Source organism: Periophthalmus magnuspinnatus, chromosome 21, assembly GCF_009829125.3.
Source record: "Periophthalmus magnuspinnatus isolate fPerMag1 chromosome 21, fPerMag1.2.pri, whole genome shotgun sequence".
Classification (NCBI taxonomy): Eukaryota; Metazoa; Chordata; class Actinopteri; order Gobiiformes; family Gobiidae; genus Periophthalmus; species Periophthalmus magnuspinnatus.
In genome coordinates this window covers 33,008,949-33,030,213 of record NC_047146.1, presented here as the reverse complement: position 1 = coordinate 33,030,213, position 21,265 = coordinate 33,008,949, and the positions used below count along the sequence as shown (strand labels likewise).

General features: G+C 46.1%; 2 protein-coding genes and 1 long non-coding RNA gene across 3 annotated transcripts in view; 2 read left to right on the top strand and 1 right to left on the bottom strand.

Annotated features, from left to right (window-relative positions):
- LOC129457284 (uncharacterized) overlaps nucleotides 1–21,265 on the top strand; it is an 84,675-nt gene that overhangs the window by 44,148 nt on the left and 19,262 nt on the right. The gene's annotated exons all lie outside the window — the stretch shown is intronic.
- Nucleotides 1–21,265, top strand: part of ndufa10 (NADH:ubiquinone oxidoreductase subunit A10) — a 39,181-nt gene that overhangs the window by 14,923 nt on the left and 2,993 nt on the right. The gene's annotated exons all lie outside the window — the stretch shown is intronic.
- LOC117389683 (contactin-associated protein-like 5) overlaps nucleotides 12,618–21,265 on the bottom strand; it is a 90,878-nt gene continuing 82,230 nt past the window's right edge. The window contains exons 19-23 of the mRNA XM_033987395.2: nucleotides 18,511–18,644; nucleotides 16,597–16,684; nucleotides 16,323–16,523; nucleotides 13,956–14,021; nucleotides 12,618–12,838 (exon numbers count right to left, since the gene is read on the bottom strand). Coding sequence (XP_033843286.1) covers nucleotides 12,648–12,838; nucleotides 13,956–14,021; nucleotides 16,323–16,523; nucleotides 16,597–16,684; nucleotides 18,511–18,644 — 680 coding nt within the window. The 3' untranslated portion in view covers nucleotides 12,618–12,647. The remainder of the gene's footprint in view (nucleotides 12,839–13,955; nucleotides 14,022–16,322; nucleotides 16,524–16,596; nucleotides 16,685–18,510; nucleotides 18,645–21,265) is intronic.

Sequence of the window (21,265 nt, the reverse complement as noted above, 5' to 3'; positions counted from 1 at the left end):
ATAAGTACTACTGCATGTACTACACAAGTACTACTGCATGTACTGCACAAGTACTACTGCATGTACTGCACAAGTACTACTGCATATACTACACAAGTACTACTGCATGTACTACATAAGTACTACTGCATGTACTACACAAGTACTACTGCATGTACTGCACAAGTACTACTGCATGTACTGCACAAGTACTACTGCATGTACTACACAAGTACTACTGCATGTACTGCACAAGTACTACTGCATGTACTGCACAAGTACTACTGCATGTACTGCACAAGTACTACTGCATGTACTACATAAGTACTACTGCATGTACTACACAAGTACTACTGCATGTACTGCACAAGTACTACTGCATGTACTGCACAAGTACTACTGCATATACTACACAAGTACTACTGCATGTACTACATAAGTACTACTGCATGTACTACACAAGTACTACTGCATGTACTGCACAAGTACTACTGCATGTACTGCACAAGTACTACTGCATGTACTACACAAGTACTACTGCATGTACTGCACAAGTACTACTGCATGTACTGCACAAGTACTACTGCATGTACTACACAAGTACTACTGCATATACTACATAAGTCCTACTGCATGTACTGCACAAGTCCTACTGCATGTACTGCACAAGTACTACTGCATGTACTACACAAGTACTACTGCATGTACTGCACAAGTACTATTGCATGTACTACACAAGTACTACTGCATCTGGTACTACTGACAGACTGTTACCTGCAGATTTAATGCTGTTTCCTGCTTTTCTTTAAGTTCCTCTTGTAAATATTAAAGGTCCTGTCCAGGTCACAGCTCCATCCTGTGAGTCAAAGTACTGATGAAGTACTGATGGAGTACTGATGTAGTACTGATGTAGTACTGCTGGACTTGTGAAGTACCTCTGAGTCTTGTTTCTGTAACATGAGCCTGGATCGCAGAATAATTTGGGGTAAAATGTTTATTTAAAGATGTACAAAGATTCTTGAGAGACTGCAGTGTTGAGATTCTTCAAAACAAAAAATATATAAATACATAAATAAATAAAATAAAGTTTAAATAAATAAATAATAATGATAATGCATTTTATTTAAAAGCTCCTTTCTGGGCCTCAGGGAAGTTAAGAATCACAATTAAAAGTGGTTAATTTGTATAAATATAAATACTAAATAAATACTACATAAATACTGCTCTTTGACCTACTGTTTGACCTACTGTTTGACCTACTGTCTGACCTACTGTTTGACCTGCTGTTTGACCTGCTGTTTGACCTACTGTTTGACCTGCTGTTTGACCTACTGTTTGACCTACTGTTTGACCTGCTGTTTGACCTACTGTTTGACCTGCTGTTTGACCTACTGTTTGACCTACTGTTTGACCTGCTGTTTGACCTGCTGTTTGACCTGCTCTTTGACCTACTGTTTGACCTGCTGTTTGACCTGCTGTTTGACCTACTGTTTGACCTACTGTTTGACCTGCTGTTTGACCTGCTGTTTGACCTACTGTTTGACCTACTGTTTGACCTACTGTTTGACCTGCTGTTTGACCTGCTGTTTGACCTACTGTTTGACCTACTGTTTGACCTGCTGTTTGACCTGCTGTTTGACCTACTGTTTGACCTACTGTTTGACCTGCTGTTTGACCTGTTTGACCTACTGTTTGACCTGCTGTTTGACCTACTGTTTGACCTGCTGTTTGACCTACTGTTTGACCTACTGTTTGACCTGCTGTTTGACCTACTGTTTGACCTGCTGTTTGACCTGCTGTTTGACCTACTGTTTGACCTACTGTTTGACCTGCTGTTTGACCTGCTGTTTGACCTACTGTTTAACCTACTGTTTGACCTGCTGTTTGACCTACTGTTTGACCTACTGTTTGACCTACTGTTTGACCTGCTGTTTGACCTACTGTTTGACCTGCTGTTTGACCTACTGTTTGACCTACTGTTTGACCTGCTGTTTGACCTGCTGTTTGACCTACTGTTTGACCTACTGTTTGACCTGCTGTTTGACCTGTTTGACCTACTGTTTGACCTGCTGTTTGACCTACTGTTTGACCTGCTGTTTGACCTACTGTTTGACCTGTTTGACCTACTGTTTGACCTGCTGTTTGACCTACTGTTTGACCTGCTGTTTGACCTACTGTTTGACCTACTGTTTGACCTGCTGTTTGACCTACTGTTTGACCTACTGTTTGACCTGCTGTTTGACCTACTGTTTGACCTGCTGTTTGACCTACTGTTTAACCTACTGTTTGACCTGCTGTTTGACCTACTGTTTGACCTACTGTTTGACCTACTGTTTGACCTGCTGTTTGACCTACTGTTTGACCTGTTTGACCTGCTGTTTGACCTGCTGTTTGACCTGCTGTTTGACCTGCTGTTTGACCTACTGTTTGACCTACTGTTTGACCTGCTGTTTGACCTACTGTTTGACCTGCTGTTTGACCTACTGTTTGACCTACTGTTTGACCTACTGTTTGACCTACTGTTTGACCTACTGTTTGACCTGCTGTTTGACCTACTGTTTGACCTACTGTTTGACCTACTGTTTGACCTGCTGTTTGACCTACTGTTTGACCTACTGTTTGACCTGCTGTTTGACCTACTGTTTGACCTGTTTGACCTACTGTTTGACCTGTTTGACCTACTGTTTGACCTACTGTTTGACCTGCTGTTTGACCTGTTTGACCTACTGTTTGACCTGCTGTTTGACCTGCTGTTTGACCTACTGTTTGACCTACTGTTTGACCTGCTGTTTGACCTGCTGTTTGACCTGCTGTTTGACCTGCTGTTTGACCTACTGTTTGACCTGCTGTTTGACCTGTTTGACCTACTGTTTGACCTGCTGTTTGACCTGCTGTTTGACCTACTGTTTGACCTGTTTGACCTACTGTTTGACCTGCTGTTTGACCTGCTGTTTGACCTACTGTTTGACCTACTGTTTGACCTGTTTGACCTACTGTTTGACCTACTGTTTGACCTGTTTGACCTACTGTTTGACCTGCTGTTTGACCTGCTGTTTGACCTACTGTTTGACCTGTTTGACCTACTGTTTGACCTGCTGTTTGACCTGCTGTTTGACCTACTGTTTGACCTACTGTTTGACCTGTTTGACCTACTGTTTGACCTGCTGTTTGACCTACTGTTTGACCTACTGTTTGACCTACTGTTTGACCTGCTGTTTGACCTACTGTTTGACCTGCTGTTTGACCTGCTGTTTGACCTACTGTTTGACCTGCTGTTTGACCTGCTGTTTGACCTACTGTTTGACCTGCTGTTTGACCTGCTCTTTGACCTACTGTTTGACCTGCTGTTTGACCTACTGTTTGACCTACTGTTTGACCTACTGTTTGACCTGTTTGACCTACTGTTTGACCTGCTGTTTGACCTGCTGTTTGACCTGTTTGACCTACTGTTTGACCTGCTGTTTGACCTGCTGTTTGACCTACTGTTTGACCTACTGTTTGACCTACTGTTTGACCTACTGTTTGCATCGTCCCAGAGCCTGACTGTCTCATTTTGTATTTAAGTTTGAAACTCTGTGTTTGCTCCAGACGAGATGAAGCAGCTCGTGGTCAGAAGCTCCAGGTTTTGATGCAGCTTCAGGTCAGTCCTGATGATTCTGCTCTTTCCACGTCACAGACAAACTTACATGTTTAGCTACTTGCTAACATGCTAATTAGCTTGATATAGAACTGTCACTTTGAGAAAAACACTTCATCAGACTCTCACTTTAGTTTGGACGAACATTTTGAATTGACCTGATGAAACAGTTGAACAAAGTCTGTCTAGAACAAAACTGTGCTTCTTTCCACAGAGACTCAGGGGCAGAGCTTGTTAACAGCAGAAGCTCTGAGATATGTCAAAGAAACAAAACATGAGGATAATTTGTGAAGCCGCTGGATTTCACACATGTAGCATATTTAGCGTTAGCACTGTGCACTGTGTTATGTCACATTGATGTTTTCAGACTCGTCTGTCAGGAGAGAGGCGTGACGCACTTTTTAAATATGTATTTTTGTATATGTGTAAAATCCTAAAGGGAGGATCCTCTGTGGTTAAAGTTTTCTTTACTTTGGCCCGACTCCAGACTCGAGCTGCTCATCTCATTAAACAAGACACATTAGTATTCACAATAACATCTATTTTATATTTGGTCTAAAACATCTTCAGAACAGAAACAGTTCTTTAGACTTTTCTGTTGAAAGTTTCTGATTGGCCCCATGTCTCCAGAGTGAACTCTTACATAACACACATGTTTTTATTGTTTTAAACGGCTGTAACATTTTAAACCGTGAACATGTATGACCTGGAGTCTGACGGTGCATCATCAGGAGTGTAGAGAAGTGGGTGGAGATAGGGGGTAGGTGAAAACGTCCTTTTTGTCAGCACTCAAATGCAGAACTCTTCAAACATGCTAACACGCTAACACGCTAATGACGAGGGACACCAGTACAGCCTCATTATTTGACAGAAATAATAACTCCTTCCTGGTTTGTGATGTTATCCCAGAGTTTGTACAGGGCCCTGTGGCTGTGTGGGTCCAGGAGAGGATGAGGTGATGCCGGTGGAGCTGGTGGAGCTGGTGGAGCTGCTGAAGCCGGTGGAGCTGATCTGGTTTTGTGCGACGACGCCTCTGACACTAAAGAGACATTTGGATGCTTGTCGTCGGGAGCAGCAGTTGTTAAATGGGGTCTACGTCAGGCTGCGGGGGTGATTTCTGTCCCATTGAGGCGGATTGGGACGATTAATTATGTGTAACGCTGTGTCCTGGAGCAGATGGAGCTGGAGGTGGGGCTGAGGGCGGGGCTTGTACTGTCCATCAACTCAAGGATTTAGGTTTGAGTGAAAAAAATGCTCTGAATCTAAAACGTGTCAGGAAAAAGATGAAGAGCTGATGTTTTTGCTCAGGCTGTTTTCTCTCTCTATATTCACACAGAAGACATCACATATGAAGTAAGATATTTGGAATTATGTAGTAAAGACAAAAAGTTAAATACTAAAATGACATGGTGCCTGAAACTGTGCGTCGTTCCTTAAATAAAAGTCACAGTGGCGTCGCATTGTGAGATTTGGCAGATATAATAAACCTCTTTTCTGTTTTCTTATGTTAAACTGACTTTTATATTTGGCCCCACACAAACCCAGGGCCCGGGTGGAGGGGACACACAGCGCCCCCTGTGGTAGAATTATCTCCATCACATGGTCCTCTGTTTCTGCTCTATAATGATGTAACCTTACCCCATTGTTAAAGCCGTCAGAAGCTTCAGAAAAACATGTGAAGCTTGTGTGACGCGACAGAACGTCTCCTCCCACAACGAGCCAATAAAACATTACTGTGAACGCCGCCGCAGCGCTCTGTTTACGCCGTTTCCCACCAGCGCAGATGTGCAGCGGCGTGTGTTTCACTACAGTGTGAAACTAAAGTGACTAGGACAGAAGATCATGTTTGTATTCACAGTGATTCAAACATCTCCTCTGTTCAGGCTCTTCAGGTCCAGCTGTTCATCTCTGCACCTACAATATTTCAAATAAAACTGATCCTGATCCAGGAATGGGACCAAATACACTACTGTTGTTAATCGCTATAAAAAGGATCCACAATGAATCATTTGTGGCATTTTTTAATAATCGTGACCATTGCACTCAATTATAATCGCCTTTACGGCACTGTTTTAATGTTTAGATGTAGTTCTGGTGTTTGTCCACAAGGGGGCGCTCTGTCATAGCAGTGACACTTGTTATCTGTCTGTTCTGATTTGTGGATGGTTCTTGACCTCAGTCACGTCGTGGCTCGTGGGCAGTGGATCCGGATGACTCCACACATTTATATCCTCCACTCAAGAAAGTGAAGTCTGATGTGTGGAATTATTATGGATTTGAAAAACAAGACCAACAAGATGAGCCACCGAACTGCAGAGTCTGAAGGAGAAAAGATACGGCTCCGAGGACAAACACGAGCAACTTACACAAACTTACACAAGCAACTTACACGCACATTTACGACACAACTATCCTGCATCGTTTGACAAACTTGAGCTGAAAATATCAGTAACACCATGAGAAATAAACTAGTGAATGTAGTTTGTGTTAGTTTGGATTTGTATGGATCTGTGTTTGTGTCGACCTTGCTATCGCTAAGTTAGCACTAGCAGAACAGGATTTTCCACAGCTGAGTGCACAGTTTGCTTTTGGGTTGTCTAGGCCACAATACAGTTTTTTTCCTCTACAAGGTCCTGGTGTCCACAAATGAGGACATTATACTGTCCATCCGTCCATTTTCTTCCTTTTATCTGGGGCCGGGTCGTGGGGGCAGCAGTCTCCCGGTGGGACATGAACACCTCCCTAAGGAGGCGTCCAGGAGGCATCCTGAGCAGATGCCCGAGCCACCTCTGCTGGTTCCGCCTGACGTGTAGGAGCAGCGGCTCTACTCCGAGCTCCTCCTGTGTGACTGAGCTCCTCACCCTATCCCTAAGGGAGCGCCCAGCCACCCTATGGAGAAAACTCATTTTGGCCGCTCGTATCCACGACCTTGTCCTTTTGGTCATTACCCAGAGCTCATGACCATAGGTGAGGGTGGGAACATACACTGACGGTAAATCGAGAGCTTTGCCTTCCAGCTCAGCTCCTTCTTTAGACAGATACAGCGACCGCATCACAGCAGACGCTGCACCAATCCAACTGTCAATCTCACGCTCCATCCTTCCCTCACTGATCAAGACCCCGAGATACTTGAACTCCTCCACATGAGGCAGAGACTCACCACCCACCCGGAGAGGGCAAACCACCTTTTTCCGGTCGAGAACCATGGCCTCGGATTTGGAGGAGCTGATTCTCATCCCAGCCGCTTCACACTCGGCTGAAAACCGGCCCAGTGCCTGCTGCAGGTCCTGGCTCTATGAGCCCTCAAGGACCCGATGGAGAGTATAGAGCTGGTCCAGTGTTCCACGACCGGGACGAAAACCACACTGTTCCTCCTGAATCTGAGGTTCGACTATCGGTCGGATTCTCCTCTCCAGTTCCTGGAATAGACCTTACCGGGAAGGCTGAGGAGTGTGATTCTCCTGTAATTGGATCACACCCTCCAGTCCCCCAGAGAGGGACCACCATCCCGGTCTGCCAATCCAGTGGCACTGTCCCCGACCGCCACGCGATCTAACAGAGACGTGTCAGCCAAGACAGCCTCACAACACCTTGAGATTTGAGGTACTCGGGATGGATCTCGTCCACCAGGCCTTGCCACTGAGGAACTTGCCAACCACCTCGGTAACATCAGCCAGGGTGATGGATGAGTCCCCAGAAGGAGCAACGTGGGGGCCGTCCTCCCATGGACCCACCACCTGCCAGAGGAGGACTGTCACCTTACTATGGGGGAATCAGCCTGAGCTTGTGCAGGAGGTTGAGCGTTACCGGCTAGATAGAGTTGACCTCACCTCCACCTCCAAGTTGGGCTCTGGAACCCAACTCCTCGAGAGAGGCTGGACTCTCCATTCCTCTGGTGCTGTCCATGGGGAGAGGCGGCGAGCTGGGGTGGGCTCATTGCCCCACAGCTCAGCCGCCTCGTGTTGGAGTTCACCCTGGTGAACGAGAGGGTCGCGTCCCTGCATCTTCGGGTCGGGAACAGGTCTCTCACTGTTGTGTCGGCCTATGGGCCAAACAGCAGTGCAGAGTACCTGGCCTTCTGGGAGGGGTACTAGACAGTGCACTAACCGGGGACCTCAATGTCCATCTGGACACCTGGAGAGGCGTGAACGGGAAGAATGGCCTCTCTTATCTGAGCGGTGTTCTGTTATTGGACCTCTATGCGAGTCACAGTTTGTCCATAACAAACACCATGTTCAAGCACAAGGTCCATCAGTGCACGTGGCACCAGGACACAGGTCAGAGGTTGATGATCAACTTTGTTGTCATGTCATCTGATCTCCGGCCACATGTCTTGGACACTCGGGTGAAGAGAGGGGCAGAGCTGTCAACTGAGTTTGATCCGCTGGGGGAGAAGGTGGACAGACCTGGCAGGCACAAGCGCATTATGAGGGTCTGCTGGGAATGTCTGACGGAACCCTCGGTCAGGGGGGTTTCAACTCACACCTCCGGGAGAGCTTCTCCCTGATCCCGGGGGAGGCTGGGGACATGGACTCCGAGTGGGCCATGTTCTCCACCTCTATTGTCGATGCGGCTGCTCGTAGCTGTGGTTGTAAGGTCTGTGGTGCTTGTCTTGGCGGCAATCCCCGAACCCGGTGGTGGACACCGGAAGTAAGGGATGCTGTCAGGCTGAAGAATGAGTCCTATCAAGCCTTGCTGGCTCATGGGACTTGAGGCAGGGTTGGGAGGAGTTCAGGGAGGCCATGGAGGAGGACTATTGGACAGCCTCAAAGAGATTGAGGAGGGGGAAGCAGTGCTTCACCAACACTGTTTACAGTGCGGGTGGAGAGCTGCTGACTTCCACTGGGGATGTTGTCGGGCGGTGGAAGGAATACTTTGAGGATCTCCTCAGTCCCACTGTAACATTATACTGCCTTGATGATAATATCGTTAATTGCGATTATTTTGGTCACAATAATCGTGAGTCTAAATTTTAATATTGTCCCATCCCTAAACTGATCCTTAAATGTGAGTGACTTTGTTTTTGGATTAAATGCATTGAGTTGGTGTTTGTCTATTGAGGTGTTTATTCATTTATTTTTTAAACAAGAAAATACTGTCCTTTATTCTAACTGAAGAACTGTCCTGTGTCCAAGTCATAGACTTTATATAAATGGACACAGCTAATGTGCTGCCACATTCCAAATGGGAAGTGAACCTGGTGTGGATCTGGCTCCAGTTCACTCTCTGTGTATAAACTGTGTCCTCTCTGTCTCTGCTGCTTCAGACTCATTCTGGTCTTAAATGTTCGTATTAACCCTCTACATGATCCTGGGGTTTTTATTTCACTATTGTGTCTGTAAATCAGGATATGAACATTAATAACAGACAAATCAGACGCCTTCTTTCCCCAAAGTCGATCTTCCGAGCGTTAGCAGCAGGTTTGATATAGAATTATAATGTTAATGTTTGTTGTTCTGGTGACATTTCATACTGTTCTTTAAAAGCAGTTCTCTTCAAACCTCCCAAACCAATGACGTAAGAAACCTTAAATATGTAAAGTTTAAATAAAGTGAGGCAGAAGAACAATGTTCCCTTTTATTAATAAATTATACATCTATACAATATCTCCTTAATAAAACTGCAGCTATACAAATCATTGAGAAGAAGAACCACATTGTTACTCATTTGAGTTCAGCTAAACACTCAGAGGTATGTTCACTCAGACAGGGGGCGCCAGAGTCACACGGGCACAAAAAGACACGGGGTCAAGGAGCCGCTCCGGTCAGTCCAGTCACTCACTGCCAACATGATGAAGACGAGTCACCAGAGGGATGAAGACGAGTCATGAGAGGGATGAAGACGAGTCATGAGAGGGATGAAGACGAGTCACCAGAGGGATGAAGAAGAGTCATGAGAGGGATGAAGACGAGTCATGAGAGGGATGAAGACGAGTCACCAGAGGGATGAAGAGTCATGAGAGGGATGAAGACGAGTCACCAGAGGGATGAAGACGAGTCATGAGAGGGATGAAGACGAGTCATGAGAGGGATGAAGACGAGTCACCAGAGGGATGAAGAAGAGTCATGAGAGGGATGAAGACGAGTCACCAGAGAGATGAAGAAGAGTCATGAGAGGGATGAAGACGAGTCATGAAGACGAGTCACCAGAGGGATGAAGAAGAGTCATGAGAGGGATGAAGACGAGTCACCAGAGGGATGAAGAAGAGTCACCAGAGGGATGAAGACGAGTCATGAGAGGGATGAAGACGAGTCATGAGAGGGATGAAGACGAGTCATGAGAGGGATGAAGACGAGTCACCAGAGGGATGAAGACGAGTCACCAGAGGGATGAAGACGAGTCATGAGAGGGATGAAGACGAGTCACCAGAGGGATGAAGACGAGTCACCAGAGGGATGAAGACGAGCCATGAGAGGGAAGAAGATGAGTCACCAGAGGGATGAAGACGAGTCACCAGAGGGATGAAGAAGAGTCACCAGAGGGATGAAGACGAGTCACCAGAGGGATGAAGACGAGTCACCAGAGGGATGAAGACGAGTCACCAGAGGGATGAAGAAGAGTCACCAGAGGGATGAAGAAGAGTCACCAGAGGGATGAAGACGAGTCACCAGAGGGATGAAGACGAGTCACGAGAGGGATGAAGACGAGTCATGAGAGGGATGAAGACAAGTCATGAGAGGGATGAAGACGAGTCACCAGAGGGATGAAGACGAGTCATGAGAGGGATGAAGACGAGTCATGAGAGGGATGAAGACGAGTCACCAGAGGGATGAAGACGAGTCATGAAGACGAGTCATGAGAGGGATGAAGACGAGTCATGAGAGGGATGAAGATGAGTCATGAAGACGAGTCATGAGAGGGATGAAGATGAGTCATGAGAGGGATGAAGACGAGTCACCAGAGGGATGAAGACGAGTCATGAGAGGGATGAAGACGAGTCATGAGAGGGATGAAGACGAGTCACCAGAGGGATGAAGACGAGTCATGAAGACGAGTCATGAGAGGGATGAAGACGAGTCATGAGAGGGATGAAGATGAGTCATGAAGATGAGTCATGAGAGGGATGAAGATGAGTCATGAAGACGAGTCATGAAGACGAGTCATGAAGACGAGTCATGAGAGGGATGAAGACGAGTCAAAGACGAACCATGAGAGGGATGAAGACGAGCCATGAGAGGGATGAAGACGAACCATGAGAGGGATGAAGACGAGCCATGAGAGGGATGAAGACGAACCATGAGAGGGATGAAGACGAGCCATGAGAGGGATGAAGGTGACTTTAAACAAACATATGCAGATGTAAGTCACTTTAAAGACGACACATGAGCCACAGTCCAGGCTCTGTGATCTGGAGCCACGAGGCTCTGGACTGAAACACGACTGAAACTAAATGAGTCGATGACGAGGGAGGACATGGACAGGACAAGAGTGTGGTACATATGTCGACTTTAAAGGAAAAAAACAAAAACAGTAGTAAAACAAGTACATCATCATCATGAGGACAGTCAAAAAGAAGATCTGAGTCTCTGCAGGGCTTTAGCTGTTAGCTGTGTTAGCTGTTAGCTGTGTTAGCTGTTAGCTGTGTTAGCTGTTAGCTCTGTTAGCTGTTAGCTCTGTTAGCTGTTAGCATGCTCCAGTGAAAGTGATCCATAGATCAGAGTTTCTGATGTAGGACTAAAAGAACATGACTTAAAGCTCTAAGTGTATGTGTGTCTAACTTTGAAAAGATGAGCCGTGGCTCATCAGAGCGAGCCGTGGCTCATCAGAGCGAGCCGTGGCTCATCAGAGCGAGCCGTGGCTCATCAGAGCGAGCAGTGGCTCATCAGAGCGAGCCGTGGCTCATCAGAGCGAGCCGTGGCTCATCAGAGCGAGCCGTGGCTCATCAGAGCGAGCCGTGGCTCATCAGAGCGAGCCGTGGCTCATCAGAGCGAGCCGTGACAATGACCTTCTCTCGATGTTAGTGGACCTGCCTTTGTGTAAATTTCACCAGTAAATAATTTTTAAAAAAGCAGTAAAAATGTGTGTGTGTTTTAGGCACTCGGTAAAGGCAGTTTCAGCCCCTGTTCCTCTTCTTCTTCTGAAACATCGTCACATCTGATCTACAGCACGTTTCCTTGAGCTTTGGACACGGATCAGCAGAGTTCAACCTCAACACCATCTGAACAAAAGGCATCAGTGCATAAGGCAAAACATTATGACGAGAGACAGAAGAAGCATGTTTCAGCCCCACATGATTCAGCTCTTCCCTGTTTCAGCCTCTTCCCTGTTTCAGTCCTTCACCTGTTTCAGCTCTTCCCTGTTTCGGCCACTCATCTGGTTCAGCTCTTCTTTGGTTCAGCTCTTTCCTGTTTCAGCCCCTCACCTGTCTCAGTTCTTCCCCGTTTCAGCTCATCCCTGTTCCAGATCTTTCCTGCTCCAGCTCTTCCCTGTTTCGGTTCTTCCTCGTTTTAGCTCTTCCCTGTTTCAGCCCCTCACCTGTTCCAGCTCTTCCCTGTTTCAGCTCATCCCTGTTTCAGTTCTTCCCTGTTCCAGCTCTTCCCTGTCCCAGCTCTTCCCTGTTTCAGCTCTTCCCTGTTCCAGCTCTTCCCTGTTCCAGCTCTTCCCCGTTTCAGCTCTTCCCTGTTTCAGTTCTTCCCCGTTTCAGCTCTTTTCTGTCTGTTGTTTTGTTTCGTCTGTGTTGATTATCAAAAAAAGCTCCAAAAATGGAACGCTACTGAAGTGTTTGATAAAAATCTCGCTTCGTCGTCCAACTGAAACAAACAAATCAAACCCAAACTGCACGTGCTCATAATGTTCTGCCCGTTCGGCGCCGCCCTGTCGTCACGTTTGTCGCCGTGGTAACGCTTTTTAAAATGTCCCTGAAGCAGTTTATTCCCCGACAGAACATGTCACGTCGAGACTCCGCCCCCTGCTTCAGTCTGGGCTTCAGGACGGACGCCCCAGGTCCCTCGCGAGCTCGAGGGCACAAAGTCAGGTGTGGTGTCAGGACGCGTCACGGGTCCGTGGTGGCGGCGTTCTGCGGGGGGCGGAGTCAGATGTAGTACTCCTTCACGCTGTCCCGCACAGACGGGTGGAGGTGGGGGTCCGTGGGGGTGTAGTCCGTGTACATGTTCTGTCTCTGCTCCTCCTTCATGCTCCTCTGGGCTCTCCTCTGCTGAAACACCAGACGAGTGACCACCGCCAAGGCACATCCCGCAATGAAGACCACCGCCGTGACCACACCTGCAGAGAGAGAGAGAGAGAGAGGGATGGGATTAAAGAGAGAGAGAAGAGAGGGAGGAGAGAGACCACCGCCATGACCACACCTGCAGAGAGAGAGAGAGAGAGAGAGGGATGGGATTAAAGAGAGAGAGAAGAGAGGGAGGAGAGAGACCACCGCCATGACCACACCTGCAGAGAGAGAGAGAGAGGGATGGGATTAAAGAGAGAGAGAAGAGAGGGAGGAGAGAGAAGACCACCGCCGTGACCACACCTGCAGAGAGAGAGAGAGAGAGAAACTGGATTAAAGAGAAAAGAGAGGGAGAGAGAGAGAAGAGAGGGAGTGGTGGTGGGTGGATAGTGGTTGTGGTGGTGGTGAATGGGGGTGGGTGGTGGTGCGATTCCTGCTCACACAGATGAAAGATGCTGCTGCTCTTGTGTCTTTGGGCATAGACCTTATTTATTTATTTATTTTTATATATTATAATATATTATATATATTACACTTTACTTTATTCACGTGTGAAACTTATTTTCACATCAAACTGAAGCTTTGGATGAACAAAAGCTCAAAGACTGAACTGAACATCCTGATTACTCTCCATGATGAGTTTAAAAGAGCATTTCCAACTCTCAGAGATGAGGGCGGAGCTTTGTGTCACGGTAAAGCTAACAACTAGCATGCTAAACACGCACATCCTGATTCTGGGAGGATAAAACACTTTAAATTTAAAGTTAGGAGCAGACACACACACACACACACACACACACTTTTGACCTGAGGAGTGGCTCATGTGGAGCTGAGGTTTTAAACTTCATTCTCCTCTTCTCTTTTTGTCTTTCATTTATTATTTGCTCTTTCAATTGAACCGTTTGTTTTGTCGATCGAGACTTGATCTGATGGACTTAAAAACGCCCGGCGTCGTACGATGAGTCTGCACCAGAATAAAAACAGTATTAATCCCTCAGAGCCTTGGCCGAGGTCTGTGCCCGCCTCATTTACAAAGAACAAGCACGTCCCTTTAAGAGACGAGCTGGACTGAACTGACTCCAAATGTAACAGTGTGTATGTGTGTGTATGTGTGCATGTGCGTGTGTGTATGTGCATGTGTGTGTAGGTGTGTGTGGAGACTGAACACACCTGCGATCACAGCCAGGTCCTTGGGCGAGTCGTTCTGAGTTTCTCTTTTATTGGCGGCTCCTTTGTCTGCGTCAAACACAAACAGCAGATCATTAACACTTTACCCAGGCACAGGGAGGCGGAGCTTAAGCGGCGCCTCGTTTAAACACATATCTGTATTATATCTGTATTCATTCAGCGCGTCGACAAAATCACGTTCCATAAATGTGCAGTTTCATCCTCAGTAAAAACGTCGGTGCATGTTCCAGGGAGCGTGACCCGCCCTAAAGCCTCTTTATGACGGGACGCGCCCGAGAACTCCAGAACACGATGAAAAACAAGGACAAGGTTTTCACGGCAGATGTGATGGACGAGTGTCAGTTTTACAAATGTACATGTTATGAGCGTTAATGCCACACAGTAAAGCATTAATCTATCTCCATGGAAACGAGCAGGCCAACAGTGAAATAAAAACCCCAGGATCAAATACGTATAGGGTTAATACAAGTCAATAAAGCAGGAAGTGCATCCATGACCACTTCCTGTTTGTAACGCGGTGGCTAGCTTGTTAGCTCGTTAGCCACGTCCATTTATATAAACAGTCTGTGTTTGGACCCTGCTCATAATAAGAATGCACAGTTTGGGTGTTTTTGAGCACTAAAAACACCTGCACTTGAATAAATACAGGACTGATACTTTGCGGCTGATGTCATCAACTGTGGGAGTGATGCTAACTGTAGGCACCGTTCTGTCTGAATCTCTGTTAGACTTTAATTTAAGCTTTGTTTTAACACAGTCGGACTAAAAAGATTTGACTTTAGTTGGAGTTGATTTGAACTGTTAAACAAGTCAAATAACATCACAGTCACACGCTAGCATTAGCATTAGCATTAGCATTAGCCCACAGTTTTTCAGTGACTCACTCTCACATTTTAGTTGTAAATTAAAACACTTTGGGATTTTCTTGAGTTTTCAGACTTAAAACCATAGAGATGCATGTAGAACACCCTCAGAATGATCTCACTGCAAAGTATCAATAGAAGAGTTTAATGCCATACTGTGAAACATTTCAAGCAAAACCATCACTGTTCTACTCATTTACTTCCCCAAAAATATAAAAACATCTTTCTTTGAATCACAGCACATGGACTTTTATAGTTTAAAGACTAATATGAAGTATGAGAAACAAAGAGCAGGGTCCATTAGCCAAGCTGCAGAGTGTCCACAGGGGCCCACAGGGGCCGCAGGGGCCCACAGGGGTCCACAGGGGCCTACAAGGGCCCGCAGGGGCCTACAGGGGTCCACAGGGGTCCACAGGGGCCCACGGGGGCCCGCAGGGGCCTCCAGGGGCCGCAGGGGCCTACAGGGACCCGCACTCTGGAGACAGGACAGGGAGCCTCTCGTTTGAGGAGCCTGTGGAGTCTGTGCTGCTCCTGGAGCTACAGGGAGGACAGAACCGTCTCAATAAAACAAACACAACACTAAAGTATTAACAATAGTTTACCCTCAAATCCACTGAGTGTTTTATGGATCTAAATAACTAAAGATGATGATAAATCTGCACAGAGTAACAGACACCGACAAAACATCAGCAAGGCCCAAAAGAGGAAAGTTTGTAAAGCAAACGGTATTTAATGTTTTGGAAACTTAAAGATGGACTAAGGCAGGATCATGTAGAGGATTAACACGAACATTTAAGACCAGAATGAGTCTGAAGCAGCAGAGACAGAGAGAGGACAGAGGACACAGAGGGGACACAGAGGAGACAGAGAGAGGGGACAGTTAATACATAGAAAGTGAATTGGAGCCAGAGTCGATGGAGCAGGAAGTGCGTCCATGATCACTTCCTGTTTGTAACGCGGCGGCAGGTTAGATATGTGCATTTATATAAACAGACAATGTCAAACATAAAACATCAAATATCCTGTTTACAGTTAAAGAGAAAAGGATTAAGACAAAAATATCACTAATATATATTTAAATAAAAACATGTATTTAAACAGTATCGTCTGTGTCGGGGTCACGTTCTGTGTCGGGGTCACGTTCTGTGTCGGGGTCACGTTCTGTGTCGGGGTCACGTTCTGTGTCGGGGGTTTGGATCGTCTGGATCTGCAGATTTCTACTAAATTAAATGTGTTAAAATAAAAACTACCACTTGATGACATCACAGGGTGGAACAGAGCGTTTACAGAGTGGGAGTTTTGCATTTATCTCATTATAGATCTAAAATCACATTGACCTTGTGGTGTTACCTGCTTGTTTCCATGGAGATAAATATTTAATACCAAGCTGTGGAACATTTCAGAGACATTTATCCCCGTGTCAAATCCCTCGCCTGAAAAGTTACATCGTGCAGCTTTAAACGTCCGTGTCCAGGGCGTGCTTCACCTGTCATGATGTGAGACGCAGAGTCGGCCAGGACTCCACAGTTGGACTGGACCAGCGGACCTCGGACACTGACCACGGAGCTCCCCCTGCTGGTCAACGCCGCCTTCAACGGAGCCACGTGATTGAACTGGACCGAGGACAGACATCCCACGAAGCCCCTGGACGCCGCCTGCCGCACCTCCTCGCCGAACGCCTCCTGCCCTGCTCAGACCAAGGACACAGATACAGACTCGCAGACAGGAAGTGACCTGCGCGGCGGTAACGGGACACTCACGCGTGACTTTGCCCAATGTCAGCGACCGCACGAGGAGCAGCTCTGCGTCCGACGACAGCGTGAACTTTCTGTGCTCGTCCTGGTCGATCTGGTGGAAATTAAATAACAGTCAGTCAGTTACAAGAAACGCACACGGAGAAAACGGCGACCGCGGCGTTTCCCGGCGTTTTATGGATCAGGACGAGCGTCGCCGGCGTAAACAGATCGTCCTCGCGCAGTGAAACACGACGTGATTCAAAGCGTCTCGGCCCGTTTCACTCCGGCGTCTGATGCATCACTTGACACGACGACCTGCACTAAAGCACGCCGTGATTACACTCGCTCGGGCTAAATAAACGCCGCCGTTACTCCTATAGATCAGCTCTGTGGAGGCGAGGAATAGATTTCATTCAGTGAGAAATTGATTTGAGCGCGTCTCGTACGGCGTTCATTTAACTCGTATTTGTGCCGTTTGAAAAACACGCCGGCGCCGTAAACAGGTGGGAGGGTTTTATTGCAGATATGAGATAATTCAATTTGTGGCTCGGCGTTTCCCTGATTATATTTTCACTTGGCGTATTTTGTGTTTTATGATATTTAAAGGTGAGGTGTGGAATAATTTAGTCTCATTCTGCCCTCGCCAAATCAAACCTAAAAATAAAACATGGACTTTAAATGTTCACCCGACAACAGCGACTTTATGTAATTTAGACGTTTAATCATTTCACACAGAGTTAAAGCGGCGGATTACACCGAGGTCCTGCACACACACACCAGGAGCACACGTTTAACACACACACCTGGAGCACACATTTAACACACACACCTGCAGAGAAAACACTCTGTTCCACCTTGTGATGTCATCATGTGGTGATCCAGGACATTTTAAACTCCACCTTCACTAGAATCATTTAGATCATTTAGATCATTTCAGTCCTGGAGAATCGACTGAACTAAAGGGAAAAGGAGCTGTGAACCTGAACACTGCTCTCCTCCTCTGGTCTCCTCCTCTGGTCTCCTGTCCTCCTCTTGTCTCCTCCTCTGGTCTCCTCCTCTGGTCTCCTGTCCTCCTCTGGTCTCCTCCTCTGGTCTCCTCCTCTGGTCTCCTGTCCTCCTCTTGTCTCCTCCTCTGGTCTCCTCTCCTTCTCTTGTCTTCTCTCCTTGTCTCCTCTCCTCCTCTCCTCTCCTCCTCTCGTCTCCTCCTCTCGTCTCCTCTCCTCCTCTCGTCTCCTCCTCTCCTCTCCTCTCGTCTCCTCCTCTCGTCTCCTCCTCTGGTCTCCTCCTCTCCTCTCCTCCTCTCGTCTCCTCTCTCTTTAGGCTGATCTGTTCACTTGAAAACTCCCACTTGATGACATCACAAGGTGGAACTTGACATTTTGATGTTTGTAGATGTTAAATAATAATAATAATAAAGTGTGACTCAAACATGAAACAAACCGAGTTGTTCCAGGTTTGTTTTTGTGTTTTTGAGGGGAAAACGTCTGAACTTAAACCTCTAAAGCTTCAAACTGAACTCCTGAAGCTGAAGCAGATGTTTTACTTTGACAAAGTAATAAATATATAAATGTTTTTTCTTATAATAACGTCAAAGATTGTAACACGTCAAGAGTAAAATGACACATAATGACTGAGACTTTACACACTTTATATTTTATTTAAATTATATCTGTGCATAAAAAACACCACACAGAGTCTGAAGGACCAGGACAACTTTTATTTTACTCAAGACTCTGCCTGAAAAAAGATTATGTTTTATTTATGACATTTTGGACTTTAAACTGATGAAGCTCCTGAAACGACCACGAAGACACGACGTCACAACGGAACTGTTTATGTAACGACGTGTATAATGTACAGCCACACGTGTGTGTGTTGTGTCCCACCTGGACACATGTGTGTGTGTCCCACCTGGACACGTGTGTGTGCGTGTCCCACCTGGACATAAACGTTGCCGCTGACCCTGTGGATTCGGACTCTGTGGAGTTGTCCGTCTGCGAGGTCACTGGGGCTGGGGCTGAGCACTTCAGGACTCATGTTCTTCTTCAGATGATACCAGATGTGCAGAGACCCTGGACACAACACAACCACACAATGACACAACGAAACAACCACACAACCACACAACCACACAATGACACAATGACACAACGACACAACAACACAATGAAACAACGACACAACAACACAATGAAACAACCACACAACCACACAACAACACAATGACACAACGACACAACAACACAATGACACAACCGCACAACGAAACAACCACACAATGACACAATGAAACAATGACACACACATTTTGATGGATGTTTTTTGTTTTTGATGAACTGTTGGTCTAAATCCATGGTCTGATCAACTCATTTTGGAAGTTCTGTGAACTAAATCCAAACACTGGGGTGATCTTCTCTGTGGCTGGACCCAAACTCATGTATTTTATTCTATTTTATTCTTTTTACTGTTTTAGTTTGATTTTATCTTGTTTTTAGTTTGATTTTACTGAAAAGCACTTTGGTCACCTTGAGTGTTGTACAGTGCTCTATAAATAAACACTGACTGATTGAGGATGGGTCTCAGTCAGATTGTTCCAAACAGATGATGAGGAGGAGGAGGAGGGAGAGGAGGAGGAGAAGGAGAAGGATGAGGCCGGGAATGAGGAAGAGGAGGAGAAAGAGGCTTCACTGGCTTCAAAAACACCACATCAACAGTCTCTGTGCAGTAGAGCGCCCCCAAACTCACCGTCAGCGTCACTACATCTGTACAACAGAGCCACGACAAAATGAACAAAGATTTAAAGATGAGGCAGTGACAGGGAGCTGTGGGTGGGTCAGGGGTCACAGGTCAGGGGGTTAGGGTCAGACAGTGACAGGGAGCTGCAGGTGGACGTCACTGACGACATGTTAAATACAGAGACATGTTTGCGTCTGAATGCTAACTGTAATGCTAACATGCTAATGCTATTTTTGAGGCATAATAAACATTTAAACAGCTGCACAAACTGAAGTATGACACATTTAAACAATTGGGTCGTCTTTCTTTGAATTAATTTGAATTTTAATAGTTTTATGTTTTCTGATGTTTTAATAAAAGTGACTATTAGCACAACCCTTTGAAACACAGTGAGCTAGCAAGCATCAAAATAATATTTGACCACTTAAATAATCATGAACATATTGAGACTTACTGTTGTCTGTATAATGAGCGGTTTGTAAAACACCTTCATTAAATCAACTCTGATACGATTCAGGATTTATTTCCCTCAAACATATTTTTCAGAATTTAAATCGTCAGGGTCGCACAGATCCACCAAAAATATACAACATAACTTTACTTTTCCACTTCAGATTTCATAACCAAAGAAAACCCGAGGAGCCTTTGAAACGCTGGCTCCTCTGTGTGCGAGTCCAGGATGTGGCCTCTTCCTCCTTCCTCTTCCTCATAAACGCTCTTCATTTACGCCTCGACCATTTCAGCTCCGCATATAAAAATATTCCCCTCTCTGCTTCACTCTAAAGTCAATATCTGCTCCACGCTGCTCCCACACACACACTCAGATCAGAGCGAGTGGAGCCGCGAGGGGAGCCGCTGTAAAGAGCCAAAGGGTCAGTACGCAACGCCGTTTCTATAGAGACGCTGTTCATGGAGACGTGGGCGGGGCTATAAGTGTGAGCGTACGAGAGGCGTCAGGATCTGATGGTACTTTCTGCTTTATTTTAATAGACACACTGCAACAGACGGTAAAGGTGAAGGAGGAGGGTGGAGGAGGGTGGAGGAGGGTGGAGGAGGGTGATTTGTTATTTATCTGGTGAATCAGGGCTGGAAACCCCCAGAGCAAAAGACACATTGTATTTACATTCACTGGACGAAAGTGAAGATGTTTGTCTGCTCGTCTCTGCTTCAGTTCTGGTCAGATTCCTGCTGGACACTGACTTATATCTGTGTGAAGGAGGAGCTAACGACTCTGAAAATAACACACCTGAGTCATATTTAGCATCATCGTTCAGGCTCCTAATGCTCTCACATCTATTAGGTTACTGGCTACTAGCATACTGGCTAGCACTATTGTTTTGATTAGATGTAGCTCTGAGGCTGGAGTTATAGATGGGGGATTGTCTTTTCTAACACAAATATCTTCTTTAACTCTCCTCTCAAACCATTTCTTTTCTCTGGCTCAGATCTGACCCTCTCTCTGTTCAAAGTTGTGGTCAGTGTGTTTGAGATGGACATGAACAGCAGACTGTGTCCTGAGCTGTTCTGTTTATTCTCTTATGTAGATGAACAGAAGACTGTGTCCTGAGCTGTTCTGTTTATTCTCTTATGTAGATGAACAGAAGACTGTGTCCTGAGCTGTTCTCTCTGTTTATTCTCTTATGTAGATGAACAGCAGACTGTGTCCTGAGCTGTTCTCTCTGTTTATTCTCTTATGTAGATGAACAGCAGACTGTGTCCTGAGCTGCTCTCTCTGTTTATTCTCTTATGTAGATGAACAGCAGACTGTGTCCTGAGCTGTTCTCTCTGTTTATTCTCTTATGTAGATGAACAGCAGACTGTGTCCTGAGCTGCTCTCTCTGTTTATTCTCTTATGTAGATGAACAGCAGACTGTGTCCTGAGCTGCTCTCTCTCTGTTTATTCTCTTATGTAGATGAACAGCAGACTGTGTCCTGAGCTGTTCTCTCTGTTTATTCT